The sequence below is a fragment of the Scyliorhinus torazame genome, chromosome 7, assembly GCF_047496885.1.
Source record: "Scyliorhinus torazame isolate Kashiwa2021f chromosome 7, sScyTor2.1, whole genome shotgun sequence".
Lineage (NCBI taxonomy): Eukaryota > Metazoa > Chordata > Chondrichthyes > Carcharhiniformes > Scyliorhinidae > Scyliorhinus > Scyliorhinus torazame.
This window is the reverse complement of record NC_092713.1, coordinates 64,089,786-64,110,937: the sequence shown is the minus strand read 5'-3', so window position 1 is coordinate 64,110,937 and position 21,152 is coordinate 64,089,786. Positions and strand designations below refer to the sequence as shown.

The 21,152-nt window shown below is 42.1% G+C and overlaps 1 protein-coding gene across 3 annotated transcripts in view; it reads left to right on the top strand.

The window, feature by feature from the left end:
• ipp (intracisternal A particle-promoted polypeptide) overlaps window positions 1-20,842 on the top strand; it is a 29,990-nt gene extending 9,148 nt beyond the window's left edge. The window contains exons 3-8 of one of the 3 annotated variants that reach the window (XM_072510824.1): window positions 843-998; window positions 8,416-8,583; window positions 10,436-10,573; window positions 11,365-11,439; window positions 17,406-17,626; window positions 19,451-20,842. In XM_072510824.1, the coding sequence (XP_072366925.1) occupies window positions 843-998; window positions 8,416-8,583; window positions 10,436-10,573; window positions 11,365-11,439; window positions 17,406-17,626; window positions 19,451-19,675 (983 nt within the window). In that variant the 3' untranslated portion in view covers window positions 19,676-20,842. Of the gene's footprint in view, window positions 1-842; window positions 999-8,415; window positions 8,584-10,435; window positions 10,574-11,364; window positions 11,488-17,405; window positions 17,627-19,450 lie in introns of all 3 variants that reach the window. The other 2 variants (XM_072510823.1, XM_072510825.1) reach the window with 2 other exon arrangements.
• The last annotated feature ends 310 nt before the right edge of the window (window positions 20,843-21,152 follow it).

The following is a 21,152-nucleotide window of genomic DNA, read 5'->3' as shown; positions in this document are numbered from 1 at the left end:
TGGTTCTTTCCACACCATCTTCTAAATTTGAGACCTCTACCACCTAGAAAAACAAGAGCTGCCAACCCACAGGAACACCAGCACCTTCAAGCACCCCTTCAAGTCGCAAACCATTTTGACTTGGAACTATACCATCATTCCTTCAATGTTATTGGGTTCAAATCCTGGAACTCCCTTCGTAACTGCATTACGTGTTTCTTTGTACCATTTGGAATGCAGTGATTCAAGAGGGTGACAAGCCACCATCATCTTGAGGGCAATTAGGGATTTTCTTTTATTCGTTCATGGATATTATCATCACTGGCAAGACAAGTTACCAAACCCTAAATGCCTTTGAGAAGTAAATTCACAGTGTGACATATAATGGGCAGCAAATGATCTGTCTGTCATTGCCGTGCACCATTGTACCATTCAAGACCACCCATAGAAAACAAGGATCCACATATAATTTGTGTTGTGGAGTTGTGCAAACTATATAATTTTATGGTGCCATGACTCACTTAAATTAAATGCTCGGGAGAGTAATGAAAACATGTAAGCAGAGAATCAAAAACATCTAGCATATCCATTTAACATTAAGATCTATTCATCCAACCTTATTAGTTGATTTCTTTAACTGTCTTTATTATGATAGATTAACTATTGCAACAAGCTAATAATATGTTCAATTCCCAAAGAAGTGCCACGCCAGCCTACATCTATTTATTTCCAACACAAATGTTTTGCTTGTATTATTGATCGCTCTGATGCTTTGTACTTTGTGATGTAGGATATTCTGTATGATGCTGCACATCTATATGTTTTCTGAGGTAAATACAACAGAATCTGATTCCTACCTCCAGGTATACCTGATTTTAGTCTGCGAGTTGCCCTGCAGAAGTTGCTGGAGGAATACAGGGAGGTCAGTAAACCTCAGAAAGAAACCAAGTTCTGCAAACTGTTACCTGCATCAAAGATTTGTCCCCGAAAGAAGGCCAGGAAGTACCTCTATGCTATAGGTTACCTTCTTGTTTATTGTACTTTCTGTAATGACGTCTTTGAAACATTTTAAATTACATTTAGACATTTAAAACAACCTGTGGGATCCAGTGCATCATTATATTGCAGCACAATTGGTAGGTTGTGCACGTTTACAAGTTGGAGTAACGTTGCTAGTCAACCTCTTGTTCAATATTTTGGGCGTACAATATTTTATGTAATTGTAAGGTGGGTAGGATCAAATGCAATGACCTGAAACAGAGCAGCTGAAAACTAATACATTTTATGTTTTGTGCACTGTTCTCTTTTTACATCCATTATTGAACATTTCCTGGATCTTCCAAGGCTGCTCATGATACATGTCTGCTGCAATGCTTCATTTCCAACATTTGGAAACAGTATTTCCAACAGTTATTACTTTCTAAATAAAAATCCACATGATCCTAAATGGGGAAGCGTACAATTGGTGAAAATCTCATTCTTAGTTTTTTTCGCCCTGCTTCCCCAAAGATACTGTTCATCTAGCCCATGTTGCTATTCTTTATGCGACAACCTTAACAACATTGGCAGAGTACTTAACCATGAATGACGTAGCTCCTTGGAAATACAATTTATTTTCTTTTGACATTTTTAAATGTTTTCTTTCTTCCTTCAGATAGGTTACAGAGTCTTAAAGGAGAAAAGAAAGATAAAGAGATGGAAGGGCTTAGGGAGTAAATGACAGAGCTTATGACCAAGGCCAGGCTTGTATTTTTTTGGTGGTGGTTATTTGCATATTTTTCACACTCAAGTGGGTGATGAACAAATTTTGAAAAGGTGCAGGCGGCACAGTGCACTGGTTAGCACTGCTGCCTATGGAGCTGAGGACCCGGGTTCGATCCCAACCCTGGGTCACTGTCTGTGTGGAGTTTGCACATTCTCCCTGTGTCTGCGTGGATTTCATCCCCACAACCCAAAGATGTGCAGGTTAGGTGGATTGGCCACGCTAAATTGCGCCTTAATTGGGAAAAAATAATTAGGTACTCTAAATTTGTTTTTAAAAGAACATAAAGATAAGGGTTGGCATGACAAACTGAATTTCAAAGAAAAGATGTGGTTTTAAAGAAAGAAACAATTACTGAGCAAATGTACAGCAATGTCACAGCAATAAATAGTTACGTTAAAAAATAAAAATGACCAGAGTGTGAGAGGGTCATTGTATGTGGTGGAGAATGTAAATGGGTATGTGAATACGTGTTGGTGAGAGAGTGGAAAACCTGAGACTGAGCCTAAGACAGACTGTCACACTCACTCAGTCTCTCATACTCACCCCTGCATATTCGCTCAGTCACTCGCACTCCAACATACAACGGCATCATCTCCTCTCTGGGCCTACCAAAACGTTGCCCATCCCAGACCACCAAAACTGCACGTTCTCCATGCCCGATGAACTTGGCTCTCTGGGCTCCAGTCAAGCCATTGCTTGACTCCTCTGGCTCTAACCGCCTCTGCTTGGCTTCCCTGGCTCCAGCCCCAATGTTGCTTGGATCGGCAGGCTTGCCATACGTTTGCTTGCCTCGGCTCGGCAGTCCTCAGCACACTCACTAATGCCGGTTATCGCTGCAGCTACTCCAATCAGAAATTGTTTCTCTCCCTCATTTGTTGGCGATAGGCTCACTAGTCAGCCTTTCACCAGCAAAAGCGAGAGAAATGGCCTGTGTTTGGAGGGGCAGCTCCACGCAGAATCTTCCATTGATACTCACCTCTTTTGACTGGAACTCTGAACACTGGCTCCGGTCCGCATAAAGGGTATTCGCAGGCTGTACATTGGACATGCTTTGTGTAGGCAGCTGAAGGTACAACTGCCAGTGATAGGGATGTTCAAGATTTCAGAATTGGAGATGAATCTCCACCTCGGACGGTTATAGGTTTGGAGGAGATGACAGAGATAAGGAGGGGTGAGGTTATCGAGGGAGTTGCAAACAAAGATAGAAATTTTAATACTGAAATATTGCTTAACCTGGAGTCATTGTAGGTCAGCAAACAGTGGTGATTGTTGTTAGGACACATGCAGCAGATATTTGCAAAACCTAAGTTTATGGAGAGTAGAATGTCAATTTTTAAAAACCTATAGCCATGAGAGCAAATTGCATTATATCGGCTATATGACACACAAACAGGCCACTTGGCCCAATCAGACCATGATGGCATTTATGCTCCACTTGAACCTCCTTCATCTTTCTTCATTCTAAATCTATCACTGTACCTCTCTATTCCCTTCTTAAGATGCTTGTCTAGCTTCCTCTTAATACTATTCACTGTTCAATCACTCCCTGCCCTCACTGATCTTTGGGTGAAAATTTTTTTTTTCTGAATTCCAGGTTAGATTTCTTGCTGATGATCTGATATTCATGGCATTTACCTGTAAGATTTTGTTTTTGTTACTTATTCACGATCAGAACACCATGTCACTTTGCCCCTCTTTGAGTGAGACCAATCCACTTACCTTGCACATCTTTTGGGTTGTGGGGGTGAGACCCACGCAGACACAGGGAAAATGTGCAAACTCAACACGGACAGTGACCCGGGCCGGGATCGAACCCGGGTCCTCGTCTCCGTGAGGCAGCAGTGCTAAACACTGCGCTACCGTGTCGCACCTTGCCCCTCTTTTATTAAGATTGTAGCAGATTTACATCCAAGCTGAGGCGAATTTACAATGAAGCACACCATGCCTAGGCACAAGGCCTCGACCAATTGGGGGGACGGGGGTTTATCCTGAGGCTCATTTACATTTGTTGGGCCTATCAGCAGGAAATGCAGAGCAAAATCAGACTCTGATTTGTGAATCTGAAAGTGCGGGAAAACACTGGCCTGAACTGTATGAATGGTTGCCTTCAGGTGTGCGAGGAACAAAGAAAGGCAACTAGGCGAGGAGGGAGAGGCAGAGGCTGCTGAGCTTTTACAGTTTTTGCAAAACGTGAGCAAATTTGCGAATCAAGCCAGGGCAGTCCTGCAACATCGAGGTGTGAGGCACCGAAATTCACCACAAGGTGAGGTCAGCTGCTGAGGGGAGCAGCAGGCGACTCATCCCAGGGCTGAGGGCAGGTCCGTAACCGCGAGGCGATGAAAGCTGCCAAGAGGTGAGGTCAGCTGCCAAGTGGAGAAGGCGAGGTGAACAGGTTTGCAACTTGACCAGGGCAGGCCAGCAACAATGAGGCACAAGGCACCCAAAGCCACCACGAGGTGAGGTCAGCTGACAAAAAAGGGGAGCAGGTGCCTCGACCCAGGGCTGAAGGCAGTCCAGCAACACTGAGGCAAGAGGCACCGATAGCCACCACAAAGTGTGGTCAGCCGTCGAGATGAGCAGGTCTGCAACTTGACCAGGGCAAACCAGAAACAACAAACCACCACCAGGTGAGGTTAGCCGTCGAGCAGGTTTGCGACTCGACCTAGGGCAGGCCAACAACAGCAAGGCACAGGACATGATGGCCCAAATTAAGACTGAGCCACGAAGAGTGAGGCAGGAGGCTGCCTTAAGACCCCTGGAGAGTGAGGTGAGTGAGAATGGGAGAATGTGCGGCATGTGGGGAGACTGAGGGGTAGGTGGGGGGAAAGAGAGTGTGTGAGGGGTTTAGCCAGGGTTGCAGACTTGCAGGGAGGGAGAGTATGAGGGCTAGGATGCATTTTGGGAGGAGGGAGAGAGAGCCCGTGATGGGGTTGGGGTGCACGGGGAGGGAGAGTTTGGGTGGGGGGAATGGGCAAGAAAAGTAAGTTTTGTTTGAAATCCAGAATCATAGCTTCATCGTTAAAAGATGAAACCATTATTGAAACTGATAAAAACATGGAATTAACTGTGCAAACGCCTGCTCTTTTAGGCACTTCATTAAAATCAAGATCAATTTCTTGAGCAATAGTAAGCGACACTACCAATCTGACAGCCAAATACACAGAAAATTGAAGGTGAGGCAAGAGGACGAAGCTGGGCAAAAAGACCGTTTGTCATTTTACTTTGAAAAGTTCTAAGTATTGAACAGTGCACAGAATGCACATTCATCCTCATCCAAAAGTATGGGTGAATTATCTGATGATTTAGACTTGCCGTTTTCCAGAGATACACCACATCACCTGAAAAAGCTGAACAAGAAGTGGACTATGAAGTGACAATGGAACTACAAGATATTGCTGATTCTTTTGTTGAATTGAGGGGGAAAAACATACCCTGAAGACATTGCCTTATGGCCAAAATATGTTCCTCTGGGTATGATAGGTAATATGGACAATTTGAGGAAAAAGTTTGAAATTGGAGGCTCAACGCAGAGGTTAGAAGTCTTTATAAGCCCCACTTTCTGAGGATGAAGTGAAATGGGATGACTGAAATTAGAATCATAGAATTTACAGTGCAGAAGGATTGATTGATTTTTTTTCAGAAACCTCTATGGCAGTCTCCTGATAGTTTGGAAATTATTCCCTGACCCTGGTAAAGGGAAACAAGCATTTGTCGCCATGTACTCTTAACTGTAGAAATGTTGGAAAAGATGTTGCTGATATAAAAAGCTAATATTAAAGCCATGTGTGTGTTTGTTCAAAGATGTAAATTAGCTGGAAGAATTCATTCTGCGTTATTCGCTCAGTTTGAAAAGGAGTGTTCTTTTTGAAAATGCTGAGATGTGTGGTTGCCACAATCCAACTGCTGTCTTCTTTGGGACTACCTCTAAGGACATGGTGAGACACCATTGTTAAATTGAAGAGCTAATTTGTTAGCCTGCTTTGAATATCTCATGAATTTGATGAGCTTCTCGAAGAGCATTTGAAAAGTTATCAATAATGTCGTTCAGGGAAGACCAACCTCTTACTGCACCAAACCTCGATGACTTAATCACTATAATGGCAAAGCAGCTCAGAAACAAATTCACTAATGGAGGTAAAATATGCCAAGTACTATTTTATAGTAGTTCAGCACACATCTGGTGAATCATGTGGACCAATCAACATTAATTTTAATATCTGTGACCAGAGATAGTGAAGTTGTAGAGTGATTTCTTTGTTTTGTCCAGCTACAATCCCACACTTCAGAGTGCCAGGAGACAACGTTTTTGAAAATCATTGCAAATTTAGGTTTGGACATCAAACATTGTCGTGTGCAAAGCTTCTATAATGCCGTAGATATGGCAGGAAAATATTCGGGTTTGCAAGCAAGACTGAACAATGCAAGCCCCTGTGCATTATTCATCCCATGTTCTAATCACTCCTTGAATATTTTTTTTAAAATTTAGAGTACCCAATTCATTTTTTCCAATTAAGGGGCAATTTAGCGTGTTCAATCCACCTACCTTACACATCTTTGGGTTGTGGGGGTGCAACCCACGCAAACACGGGGAGAATGTGCAAACTCCACACGGACAGTGACCCAGAGCCGGGATCGAACTTTGGACCTCGGCGCCGTGAGGCAGCAGTGCTAACCCACTGCACCACCGTGCTGCCCTTCACTCCTTGAATTTAATATGCAATGCTGCAGCTGAATCCTGTGAGGCAGCCGTACATTTTCTTTGACTTTGCATTATTTTTGACTTTGTTCAAAACATCTTATGCCTTTTTTCGATTTCCACACATCAGTGGAATATGTTGCCATCATACTTGTAGCATTCAAATTGAAATCATTTGACGGTCAAAAGAATTTGTGACACCAGGTGGTCCGCTTGTGCAGATGCTGTGCAATGAACTTTGCTGATATAAAGGAAACCTTATTCGACATCAAATTCAGAAAATCCCCATGTAAAAGCTGAAGCAAAATCCTTAGCCGAGAAGCTTGAAAAGTGTGATGTTGCTGTTTTTATTCTTTTGTGGAACCCTTTACTTCAAAGAAGGCTGTCAGTAAATTGCTGCAAAATATTGATCCGACTTTATTGAATGCTGCATAATTGTTAGCCTCAGTTCAAAGTTTTGACATAAAAGTTCAAAATGATTATTGGTGGAAGCAGAGGCATGAACATCCCTCTGATGATGAGAAGTGTACAAGACGCAGTAAGTTAGTTTTCGATGAAACTAGCGACAATTAAATAATTTTAAAAGGGAAAGAGAAGATCATAATTGAGACTGCCAATGTTATTTGTGACACAATAATGGTGAAATTGCAGAGTAAAAGTGAATCTCTGAAGAAAACTTGATTTATTATGTGCTTCATGGCAGACGTTTGGATGAAAATGCTAAAAGCTGGGGGGGGGGGGGTCACGTTATGTGGGCAGTTGCATTTTCACTAGCTCCGGCTGTGCTCTTTTAATCTGTCCTTTCATCCTGGTCCACCGTGATTTCCGCCGTTGCCTTCTATGGGGTGAGGGTGCGCGTGGGGGGGGGGGGGGGGGGGGGTGAGACTGGGCGTTGCAGAAATTAAGGTGAGCGCGGGGCCCCAAGAACTGTAAATCCGCCTCTGCATCCGACAGATTCAAAATCTTTCAGCAACAAAACTAGTGGTTGTGTTTTTAGAGCCTACTTTCAGTGAAGCTTTGGGTGGAGTTTTAGGTAAGTGAAAAGAATAGGTCTATTTGCAGTCCATGGTGAAACGACAACAATCACCACTGATCTCAAAGTAAGCAGCTTTGAAAGATCTAGCAGTCGCTGTGACGAGAACCTTACTTCTCTTTGTTGTTTGTAACCGAGATTACTGGGGTTCCCGCTTTAAGCTGCAGTGAAGTCATTAAACTATCTAAGCAGCTAATCATGTTAAAGAATTCTCACAGGCAGATTTCAGGAAATGAAAATACTAATAATTATGCAACTTTTAAAACATTTTACAGAGCAACATAAAGATTAGGACATACAGATGGGGTTAAGACAGAAGCTGAAATATCATGGACAAACTTTAAAATATTAATCATTATAAAAATCTAGTAATTAATCACAATGAGGAAATTTAATAAAACTCCACGATATTTTCAGGGCCTGATCAGTTATTTAACAGTAGTTGTTACTCAGATCACCATTAGAAACCCAGTTGCACCTCATTGAAGAAAGCTTAACCTTTTATGGGATTTCTAACGGTGATATGAGTGTAAAAAAGGGAAATTATCAACTGATCAATTGATTGTCAACACTATAGTGGTAATGGTGGTGGTAATTGGGTTATGTTGTGCAATTTATGGAAGAACACTGAATGACGGACCTCAACTTCAGGAATTTTGGTTCATTCTGTGCTTGTGCTAAATCCTGAAGTGGACGTCAAATTCAGCAAGGTAATGCCGTAAACACTGCCAATTCACCATCAAGAGCCCTGCAAATTCCAAGCCATGCTTTCCAAGGAAATTGCATTTTTTTCTGTGTCCTTAATAGAACTCCAGTATAAGATTACAGTTGATGAATTAACTAATTAGAAATTGACCTTTATATGTATACCGTAATTTGCATCACAGTCCAGCACCTGATTGGGCACTGATGAAGCTATATTTTATCATTTATTTTTACAAGGTGGGTACACACGGCTTCAGGGAGGTCGCTGGAGTGATAGCAGAACTCTCAGTTGCGTGGAACGGTTTGATTCATTCAGTCAATACTGGACCACGGTCTCATCCCTCCATCAGGCCCGAAGCGGCCTGGGTGTAGCAGTTCTTGAAGGGATGATCTATGTAATAGGTGGTAAGTAATGTTACTGTGGTGCAAACAATTATTTTCTCAAATCGCTTTTATGCTTGTAGAATATAAAATCTATGTGAAATTCCACTAACGTTTGAACCTGTAAGAGAGCTTCAGGAGAAGGTCTTCATCGTCTTTGATCTGGAGAGTGTTTTGTCTCCTTTCTTATCCACTTGTTTTTAATTTTTGAGGGTTTGGATAGGGATAAGAGAGTAATAGTTTTTGGTCTGGTATTTTTTTTGAAGTTTTAAAGTTCATTACATATTGACCAGGACTTCAGGATAAACCTTGTTTTTAATCAGCAAAATGAGAAATACAAATGTAGTTGACCTTTCATTTTTTTGTCCCATACTCTTTCTAAAGATGAAAAAGAGTTCTAATTATGTCATTAAGACCTGAGATTCAATTATTTGATACCTCCTCAAGCTAATTGGCAAGTTTTGAACCCTTCTAATATTGGCACCTGTTAATGATTTCTCATTTTAAATTCTGATCTGCTTCTGGCTCCTTTAGTTGTGTCTCACCACTATTTTAGGTGATGCCTACTGTATCTTCAATTCCAAAAGGCAAACCACATTCCAGCTCAGATCCTCTTACGAAAATACTGTGGCTGCATGCCAGAGCTGTGAGGATTTATTGTTCATGAACATATGGTACAAGTCTAACTTCTGTCTAATCCACTGCTCATAAACCTTAATTTGAGGTTTCATTATTTCTTCATCCCTAAACTTTATGTTCTATATATCTATATATATATATATATATATGTAAAATCATTGAATTCCTACAATGCAGAGGAGGCCATTTGGCCCATCGAATCTGTACCAAACCTCTTAGAGAGGACTGTACCCTGGTCCAATTCCCCGCCCCATCCCCGTAAAATCACCTAATCTGCACATCTTTGGACTGTGGGAGGAAACCGGAGCACCCGGAGGAAACACACGCAGACATGGAGGGAACATGCAAAGTCCACAGAGAATGTTGGAATCAAACCCGGGTCCCTGACGTTATGAGGCAGCACTGTGCCACTGTACTGCTCCACTGAGTTGCTTTGCTTGGATTGTTTATATATATTCAGGAACCTTTCCCTCACCCCACGTTGTCCTTCAAGGAGATTTAACAGTTGGTACCTCAGTATCTGCCCTTGGTGGTCTACAGTTTCTCTCAAATCTAAGGTTCCTAAACTCTTTTGTATTGATGAGGACAATTTATTTCCTTATGATTGGTTGTTGTTTCTGATCAACATGAGGCTTATTTATTTAGATGACAAGGTGGTTTAGGATATTAGATACATTTTTTAAAAATTTCAGTAAGTTTGTAAATTCACAGAAATCTCAAGACTCCCGTGTTTGCGTGGGTTTCGCCCCCACAACCCAAAGTTGTGCAGGCTAGGTGGATTGGCCCTGCCAAATTGCCCCTTAATTGGAAAAAATCAATTGAGTACTCTAAATTTATAAAATAAAATAAAAGAAATCTCAAAACTCAAAGTTGACTACATTTTGGGGAGTTGTGAAATCTGGGGTTGTTGAGGGAATTTGAATAACCTTTGGTGTTTTAACAGTATCTTAATCTAATTTCCATTACAGTTTAATAACAACATACAAAGGTAGTCAGAGACTTATTCCCAGTCACAAAAAATGAACAACCTTCAAAAATTGTTTAATTTTGCTAAAAAGATCGATGGAATTAACTCAATTCAGGGCAGACTATATTTTTTATTTGACTGACCACAGTGAGTTCAAAATGAATATACATTTTCAATCAGCATGAATGTTAGTTATGTTTGTGATGCCTTGAGGTTGGAGATAAATACAGTTTGTTACACTTTTAAGATAAAATTATAATTTTTTTTAAGGTGAAAGTGATTCCATGATTTTTGACTGTGCTGAACGATATGATCCAGTTACTAAACAATGGGCAGCTGTGGCCTCTATGAATTCCCCACGATGTGGACTTGCTGTGTGTGCTTGTCACGCTGCTATTTATGCTCTGGGTAGGTGTACCTCAAATATATCACATTTTTCTCATACTTATGGTTTATAAGTAGTATCTAACCCGATGAGGCTGCTAGAAAAAATGGGCGGAATTTACCCACAACCCGCCGCCTGTTTTTCAGCGGCGGAGGCAGCCCACCAGCGCGATCTTCCAGTCCCGGCGTTGTCAACGATATTTCCTGTTGACTGCACCCTTCATCGCCGGGAAATCCGTGTGCTATCGTGGGACCGGAATATCCCGCCAGATAAATTCCACCCTGTGTTTCAAGCATTTGGTATTGTTAAATAACATTTCAATATGGTAATAGAAAAGGTTTCTTCATATGTTTCAGGCACTCATATGATCTTGTCAGTCCTGTATATCAACCATGGTTGACAGTGGCCATTGGCTTTACTGGTATTAGACCACATAATTACCAACTTTTGAATGACAGAAACATAGAAATTCCTCAGGTGACTTAGTTGTTTAATTGTCAAGCTATTCACCCACAGATAGGCAAATATGGTCCTGAGGCAAACGGTAAGTCTCACACTGAGTACTCTTTATATGAATCTAACTTAAAACCATTGCAGTCAAACAATCATGTGGAATTAATATCCCCTTCAGAGTGCATGAGGTGGGGTGGGAAAAACATTAGGAATGAATATATAGATTTAACAAATAAATAAACAAATGTAACAAATTTTATTTTTTCAAATTAACTCTCCAGGAGAGCAGTTTTGTGAGATTGCATGAGGATTCAGAGCTCTTATTATTAATAACCAGTGCACATCTTTTCATTATTTTCAGGAGGCTGGGTAGGAGCAGACATTGGGAAGACTATGGAAAGATTCGACCCCTCTGACAATAAGTGGGAAATTATTGGTAACATGGTTGTCCCTCGGTACTTCTTTGGCTGTTGTGAAATGCAAGGTCTGGCATCACCTATTGGAATCTGACTCATTGATTTATTTTTTCACTTAAAAGATAATTAAATTTCTTGAAGTAGGTATCATTGTTGTGCACGGAGGTATAATTTTATAAACCTGAGCAATCTGGCCTCCGCCCCTGGCACAGTAGCAAAACAGAACTTGAAGTCACAAATAACATCCAATGTGACTGTGACAAAGGGTAAACAGTCCCTCCTTACTCTTCCCAAACTGTCTGCAGCTTTTGACATGGACAACCAAACCATCTTCCTCCAATGTCACTCCACCATCACCCGGTTGGATGGAACTGCACTCTTCGTTCTATTCTTATCTGTGCAGAGAATTACCTGCAATGGATTCTCTTCCAACGCCCACACCAATACATCTCATAGACTCAGAAGACCTATACATGACCCCATCTTATTTCTCATCAAATGGAGCCCCTCAGCAAAATCATCTGTACTCCAACATACATACGAATTAGGGACAGGAATAGGCAACTTGGCCCCTCGAACATGCTCTGCCATTCAATAAGATCATGGTTGATCTGATTGTAACCTCAACCTAACATTCCTGCCAACCCTGATAACCTTTCACCCCCTTGTTAATCAAGAATCTATCTAGTACTGGAGTAAAAATATTCAAAGACCTTGCTTCCGCTGCCTTTTGAGGAAGAGAGTTCCAGAGACTCGTGGCCCTCTGAGAGAAATGCACTCTCCTCATCTCTATCTTAAATGAGAGACCCCTTATTTTTAAACAGTGACCCCCTAGTTCTAGATTATTCAACAAGAGGAAGCATCCTCTCTGTCTCCACCCTGTCAGTACCCCTCAGGATCTTAAAGGTTTCGATTAAGTCACCTCTTCCAAACTCTATTGGATACAAACCTAACCTCTCCTACTAAGACAACCCGCCTATTCCTGGTATGAGTCTAGTAAATGCATTTACATCTTCCTTTAAATAAAGAGCCCAATACTGTACACAGTACTCCAGCGGCATGGTGGCATAGTGGTTAGCACTGCTGCCTCAAAGTGCCAGGGACCCGAGTTCGATTTTGACCTTGAGTGACTGCCTGTGCGGAGTTTGCACTTTCTCCCTGTGTCTGCATGGGTTTCCTCCGGGTGCTCCGGTTTCTAGTATATAACCGACTTGGGTGAAGGGACGAAAGGTATGGTTGATAAATTTGCTGACAACACAAAGATAGGTAGGAAAGTAAATTGTGAAGAAGACGAAAGGAGGAATACAAAGGGACATAGGTTGAGCGAGTGGGCAAAAATCTGGCAAATGGAATAAAGTGTGAAATTGCCCATTTTGGCAGGAAGAATATAAAAGAAGCTTATTATCTAAATGGTGAGAGATTACAGAGCTCCAGTAATGATCCCTGTGGCACACCACTCGTCACATCCTCTTCACTGAAGAAGATCCATTTATGCCAACTCTAGCCAATCTTCAATCCATGCCAATATGCTACCCCCTACACGATGATCTTTTATTTTTTATAATAACCTTTGATTTGGCACTTATCAAATGCCTCCTGGAAATCAAAATACAGTACATGCACTGGTTCCCCTTTATCCACAGCACACCTTTAATAATAGCTTCTAACATTTTCCCAAGACGGATATTAGCCAAACTGGCCTGTATTTTCCTGCTTTCTGTCTTCTTCCCTTTCTGAATGAAGGAGTACATTTGCTGTCTTCCAATCTAACGGAACCTCCCAGAATCTCGGGATTTTTGCAAAACTAAAATTACTGCCATTAACTATCTCATTATCCACTTCTTTCAATACCTTAGGGTGAAGTCCACCTGGACCCAGGAATTTGTCAGTCATAGATCCAACAATTTGTCCAATATCACTTGCCAGATGATTCTAGTTTTCCTGAGTTCCTCCCTCACTTCCATTTCTTGATTTACAGCTATTTTAAGGATGTTACTTGTGTCCTCTATAATGAAGAGCAATGCAAAATATCCATTAATTAACCTACCACGGCCCTGTTTTCCATTCTCTGTTCCCCAGAAGCACTTTCGATAGGAACAATGCAACTCTTATTTAAATATCTATTGAAACTCTTACTATCTGTCATTACATTGCTAGCTAGCTTTCTCTCGTATATCTAGATTTTCCTTTATCAATCTTTTTGGCATTTTTTGATGTTCTTTATGTTCTTTTCAGTCTTCTGACCTGCCCCTTGTCTTTGCGCAAATACCTCAGCACCACATCTATTGACGCCTCCCTGTCCCGAAATTGTCAGACTGCTTATCCTACATCTAGTACGATATGTGCAGATACTTCCTCTCAACTAAATATTGAAATGACCAAAGCTATTGTCTTTGGGCCCCACCACAAACTCCATTCTCTAGCCTCCCAGTCCAGGCTGATCTAACACTCCCGAAGTCCATTTTCCTCTACAGTGTGTGCTGTGTGATACCATTCTGCTGTGTGATGTTGAATGCACCACGCTGTATTCCAGTCTCTCTCCCATCGATCACACCACCGTAACCCTTAATTCCCCTACTGATGAAAAATCTACCTCTTTCAGCCTTGAAAATGTTCAAGGAGTCGGCTTCCATAGCTTCCTGGGATAAGGAATCCAAAGATTCACCACTCTTTGAGAGAAGAAATTCTTCCTCAAACCCATCTTAAATGAGCACCCCCTTATTCTGCAACTATGCCCTCTGGTCTTACACTCTCACATGAATGGAAACATCCTCCCAACATTCCTGTCTAACCTCCATAAAATCTTATATGTTTCAATCATATCACCTCTCATTTTATTGAACTCCAGGGAAACAATATGGCAGATTGTTTCAGAATAATAACTTGAGAAAATCTGCATATACAAAGAACAAAGAACAATACAGCACAGGAACGGGCCCTTCGGCTCTTCAAGCTGCACCGATCATGTGTCCTATCTAGACCAACTGCCTGTATCCTTCAATGTGTTCATGTGTCTATCCAGATAAGTCTTAAAGGTCACTAACGTATCTGCCTCAGCCACCTCACTTGGCAGTGCATTCCAGGCCACCACCACCCTCTGTGTAAAAAAATGTTCCCCGCATACCTCCACTGAACCTGTCCCCCCTCTTCTTGAACTTGTGCCCCCTTGTAATTTTCAATTCCGCCCTGGAAAAAAGCCTCCAACTGCTCACCCTATCTATACCTCTAATAATTTTCTAAACTTCTATTAGGTCACCCCTCAGCCTCCGTCTCTCTAGGGAGAACAATCGCAGTTTATTCAATCTCTCCTCACAGCTAATACCCTCCATACCAGGCAACATCCTAGCAAACCTTTTCTGTACTCTCTCCAAAACCTCCACGTCCTTCTGGTAGTACGATGACGATAATTGGACACAGTATTCCAAATGTGGCCTAACCAACGTTCTGTTTCACTAATATAATTTTCGAGCTTTTATACTCAATACCCTGCCCAATGAAGGCAAGCATGCCATATGCTTTCTTTACCACCATTTCCACCTGTGTTGCCACTTTTAAGGATCTGTGGACCTGCACGCCCAGATCTCTCTGTGGCTCTGTGCTCCTGATGGTTCTGCCATTTATTTTACAGTTCCCACTTGAATTGGATCTACCAAAATGCATCACTGCGCATTTGTCCGGGTTAAATTCCATCTGTCATTTCTCTGCCCAATTTTGCAGCCTATCTATATCCTTTTGTATTCTCCGACAATCTTCATCACTATCCGTAGCTCCTGCAATCTTCGTATCATCCGCAAACTTGCTAATTAGGCCTGCTACATTTTCTTCCAAGTCATTTTTATATATTACAAAGTGCAGAGGTCCCAGTACTGATCCCTGCAGAACACCACAAGTTACAGACCTCCATTCGGAAAAACACCCTTCCACTGCTGCCCTCTGTCTTCTATGGCCAAGCCAGTTCTGAATCCATCCAGCTAATTCACCCCTGACCCCATGTGATTTAATCCTTTGCACCAGCCTGCCATGAGGGACCTTATCAAATGCTTTACTAAAGTCCATGTAGACACCATCCACAGCCGTTCCCTCGTCATTTTTGTCACCTCCTCAAAAAACTCAATTAAATTAGTGAGACATGATCTTCGTACAAAACCATGCCGTATGTCGCTAATAAGACCAATTCACTTCCAAATGTGCATAGATCCTATCTCTGAGAATTTTTTCCAACAATTTCACTATCACTGATGTCAAGCTCACTGGCTTATAATTACCCAGGTTATCCTTGCAACCCTTCTTAAATAACGGTACAACATTGGCTATCCTCCAATCCTCTGGGATCTCACCTGTGGCCAATGAGGACACAAAGATTTCTGTTGGAGGCCCAGCGATTTCATATGATCTCACTTGTACTTTGTGCCCACCGTCACTGCTTGCTCACCCACATGGACTCTCGGTTGAACAAAACATTCATTTTAAAGTTCTCAGCCTTGTTTTTAAATTCCACCATGGCCTCAAACCGCACCCCCCCCCCCCCCCCCCCCCCCCCCCACACACACACACACCACCACCACCTACCTCTAATCTCATCTGGCCCTCCAACCCTCAGATATCTGTACTCTGCCAGTTCTGGCCTTTTGGGCACCCCAATTTTAATCAATCCAACATTGGTGTTTGTGCCTTCAGCTGCCAAAGCCCTCAGCTTTGGAATTTCCTCCCTTCCCTCCTTTAAGACCCACCTACCTCTTTGGTGACACTTTGTTCATCTGACCTAATATTATCTTGTGTCAAATTTTGTTTGTTCATACTTGTATTTTTGTTGTTGCACTGACTTTATTGTATTGGATTGAATAAGATACCATGGCTTAAATTATCACTTGTTTTACCCTATTTTCTCCTTTCCTGTCTGGAATCTTTTTTTATATACGTTTAGAGTACCCAATTCTTATAATCCCAATTAAGGGGCAATTTTGTGTGGCCAATCCACCTACCCTGTGCATTTTTCGGGTTGTGGGGTTGAGACCCACACAGACAGGGGAAAATGTCCACACCGACAGTGACCTGGGGTCTGGATTGAATCTGGGTCCTCGGTGTCATGAGGCAGCAGTGCTGACCATTGCACCACTCTGCCGCCCTCCTGTCCTGAATCTAAGTGGGTTCATACAGCAGCCCTCCCAGATCTCACTCTAAAGGCCATTTTTCATGTGTGCATCTGGATAATGTTTGTCAATAAACTGTTCAAACATCAATGTAAATTATAGCAAATCAAGACCAATCCGTATATGTTTGTTGTCCAGCAAAGAGAGCTGTGGCGAAATTCTCCGGTATCGGCGTGATGTCTGCCGACTGGCACCCAAAATGGCGCAAATCAGTCGGGCATCGCGCCGCCCCAAAGGTGCGGAATGCTCCGCATCTTTGGGGGCCGAGCCCCAACCTTGAGGGGCTAGGCCGGCGCCGGACGAATTTCCGCCCTGCCAGCTGGCGGAAAAGGCCTTTGGTGCCCCGCCAGCTGGCGCGGAAATTACATCTCCGGGCGGCGCATGCGCAGGAGCGTCAGCGGCCGCTGATGGCATTCCCGCGCATGCGCAGTGGAGGGAGTCTCTTCCGCCTCTGCCATGGTGGAGACCGTGGCGAAGGTGGAAGGGAAAGAGTGCCCCCACGGCACAGGCCCGCCCGCGGATCGGTGGGCCCCGATCGCGGGCCAGGCCACCGTGGGGGCACCCCCCGGGGCCAGATCGCCCTTTGTGTTGGGGTGAAACCCACGCAGACACTGGGAGAATGTGCAAACTCTACACAGACAGTGACCCAGGGCCGGGATCGAACCCTGGTCCTCAGCGCCGTAGGCAGAAGTGCATGATAGCTAGTATCAGTTGGGAAGCTCACATTTCAAGACTTTAAAGCTGATGCCAGAAAACACTCCATTGATTTGACAAACTTCAAAATTTAAACAAATAATTAACAATATAAGTCAGAAATATTTGTAATTGTTTCGCAGGATTAATTTATGTTGTTGGAGGTTTGAGTGACTCTGGGTCAGAACTCGGTTCAGCTGAAATGTTCAATCCGATCACAAAGCGTTGGACGACATTAGATGATATGAAGACAAAAAGAGCCTATGTTGGAGTAGCTGCTCTGAATGACTGTGTATATGCTGTTGGAGGCTGGAATGAGACTCAGAATGCTCTCCGGACAGCAGAAAAGTATTCACTTCAGGAGGTGGGTGTAGTTTATTTATAATCTTGTGAAAACTATTTACTTTATAAAAAGTTGTTTGAAAGTTTTCATAGTGGGAGCAGTAATATTGAGCAAGACGATTTAATGGTTACACCGTGTAAAATCTGCTCTGAAGAAGCAGTTGTTACCACAAAAGAGTCCCTTAGAAGAATTGGTAGGGTTTCAGGCAGTGTACTCTGCCTGTCATCTGGAGGGATGACTGGAACAGGTGAAAAAGGTAGATATACCAAGGGGAGGAATGGAAATACAGCCTGGATCACAATGCTCATTGGTCAAGCTACTGTGTTTGTAATAGGTCAGTCTGTGTTAACATCTTGCTGCCGATTGGTCAACTGTGCAGAATAGATGGCAATGTGTTTTTTGAGTAAAGGTAGCCAGTTGTCACAAATAAGAAAGCCACCTCTTGGGGGATAGTTTAGTCTTGATGGATAGTTCTTCAAACTGAGTTTTACCTTTTTTGGTCTGCCCCCATGACCTCTACAAATTCATTGAAGATCCTAGCACTATCATCAGCTCTATTTACATGCAGATCTCAGAAAAGCTGAGGCAAGAACCTGAGCATGCTCCTTCCTGCCTCAATGTGGAGGCATAACATATTTATTACAGATTGGAAAGTTCAGTCTCTCCCCCTCCATTTCGGAAGCGGCAGAGATCCCTTAGCAGCTGCATAGACTTGGGAAAGCATATTGCTGCTGGGAATTGAGCATTTGCCATGTGCAACAAGGAGTAACATCTCCCATTGTTCCTCTGCAGCAGAGAATGGGAGATTTACGTTGGTGTGTTGGAACATTCTGTACTCTTAGGTTTTGTCCAGCCTCTAATGATGGCATAGAACAACCCAACCAATAGAGTTTACTCTGGTAAAATCAGTGTTTAAGTTTAAAAACTATTATGCATTGTTCCCTTTGCATAAATAAGAACAAAGAAAAGTACAGCACAGGAACAGGCCCTTCAGCCCTCCAAGCCTGTGCCAATCATGATGCCCTATCTAAAAAAATCTTCTGCTCTTACTCTGTCCGTATCCCTCTATTTCCTCCCTATTCATGTATCCATCCAGATGCCTCTTAAATGTTGCTAATGTGCCTGCTTCCACCACACCCTCTGGCGTTCCAGACACTCACCGCTCTCTGCGTGAAAAACTTAGCCCGCACATCTCCCTTAAACTTTCCCCTCTCACCTTGAACCTGTGCCCCCTTGTAATTGACACTTCCACCCTTGGAAAAAGCCTCTGACTACCCAGCCTGTCTGTGCCTCTCATAATTTTGTAGACCTGTATCAGGTCTCCCTTCAGCCTCCGTCTTTCCAGTGAACAGTCCTGGTTTATTCAACCTCTCCTCAGCCAACACCCTCGAGACATTTAATTCAGTCAGTATTTTTCGGACCTTTAAACTCTTCCCTTGTGAAGTGGTGGAGGATTTGCAGGTGAGTTGATCTGACAGTCCTTCCATGGCCATAATCATATTTATTTTGTATTTCTTTCATTTATTATGTATGTGTGGGTGGGGAAGTGAAAATTCTGTATATAATACACCGATCTGCTCTGGCTTCCCCTTGGCACTACTACATAGGAATGGTTTGAGATCAAGAACATCGGGAATAAATCTGCATGTTGTTTCTGTTAGGTGAATATTAAATGGTCTTGCAAATGAGTGAGACCTGTGCCATTACCGTGGTGTATTACTAGGTTACTCAAGTGGCCCTACAAGGTGATCTGGTTGATCGTATCAGTCCAGGCAACTTGCGTGTTTTGGTGATTCAGATTTATTTTATACTTTTTTCCCCTCTCCACCACGCCTTCCTTTCCAGGAGCAGTGGTTTGAGGTTTCACCTATGAAAATGGCAAGAGCTGGTGTTTCGGTCATTGCTGTTAATGGCCTTCTTTATGCAGTAGGAGGTCGAACATCAGGTAGGGATTCCTCAGCTCCTGTCACTCTGGACTCTGTTGAAGTGTATGATCCTCATACAGACACGTGGATGGAAATCGGGAACATGATAACTAGCCGCTGTGATGGGGGAGTAGCTGTGCTTTAACAGTCGATTGCTTTCAGATACTTTATCAAAATTACTCCTAGATGGAGAAAATCAGTATGTCAAATTGAACGGTCATCACCTACTTCCATTGTGCTAAAGGAAATATTACTGAGTTCGGACGACTACTATTGGGTTTTAAGTTGATGGTTCAGTTAAGATCTGGCAACGTTAATACTAATATACAAAAAAAAAGATTGTGTCACTGAATGAAATGTGTACATGTTTCTAAAATTTCATTTGAAATAAACTTGATTTAATGAAAGAAGTGAATTTCAGCACATACCACAGTTATAGATTTTCAGTTGACGTTATGTCATTTTCCAAGTTACTGGCAGAGTTTGAAAATTCCAAAAGCAAATACAATTAGCCCAAACATCAAACAGCCGTGTTCTTAAAAGCTGCATTTTCATTTCAATACAGTGCAATTTAGAAAAAACAAGAACTTGAAACATAGCTTTTGTACAAAATTTTAATTAGGGTTGTGGATATGTTGAGTGACGTCTTCTTTGAATGCAACCAGGTGAATATTTCTGATGGTATTTATGTAGTGACTTAGCTAACCCATTACCTTTTTAAGTGATATCCAGAGGCTACACTATACCTGAAAATGGTTTTACGTATTACCAACATTGCAGCCTAATGCTAGGAGTATGAGACAGCTAAACAATGGCTTACTACCATGAGGCTTCATGTGCCATATAAAGATGTACTTTTCTCTATGTGTGGATTGATAAATACTGATGGTTTCTTTTATATATATTTTCTTAATGTATTCAAGCATAATTAATTGTTTTGCTTGTATCTATACAACAATGAAAAATTAGATGCTTTTTAATGTTTAGATATGTTGAATTCACAATATTTCACGTAAGACAGGACAAAATCTTTTTTTTTTATCCACCACTGACAACAATGCCTTCAATTCATCAGGTCCTATGCTCTCGAATTAACGCTTTAAACCCTTCCACCCTCTCTTTTTTAAGTCGTTCCTTGAAACTGCATCTTTGACTAACCTTTGGTCTTCTATCCTAATATCTCTTTCTATGTGGATGGGTGTTGTACATTATCTGATATAATGCTTCTGAAGTGCCTTAGGATGTTTTTATTACTGTAAGTGTGCTACATAAATGAAAGTTCATCATAATAAAGTAAATTTGCTGTTCCATATCATATTTCTTAACCATCATTAAGACATGTATACTTGTAGAGTTGTAGAGATTTTGCTTTATATTTATAGGATTTTTAGCAAATCTAGTTTATTTATTTATGCACACTTGATATGTATATGGTGTCAGAAGTACTGTTTCTGTTGAGGTTGGGGGCTTCCAAATACTGCACAAATGCCTGCTGGCCACTTCAACAGTGTTGAGCTCTGGATGGTGGTCCATATTTCCAAATAAAGATGCAGCAGAGGGGAACCAGAGAGATGCAGCAGCTCTTTAAAATCCCCAGGCCAGATGGTGAAGACAGTTCCAAG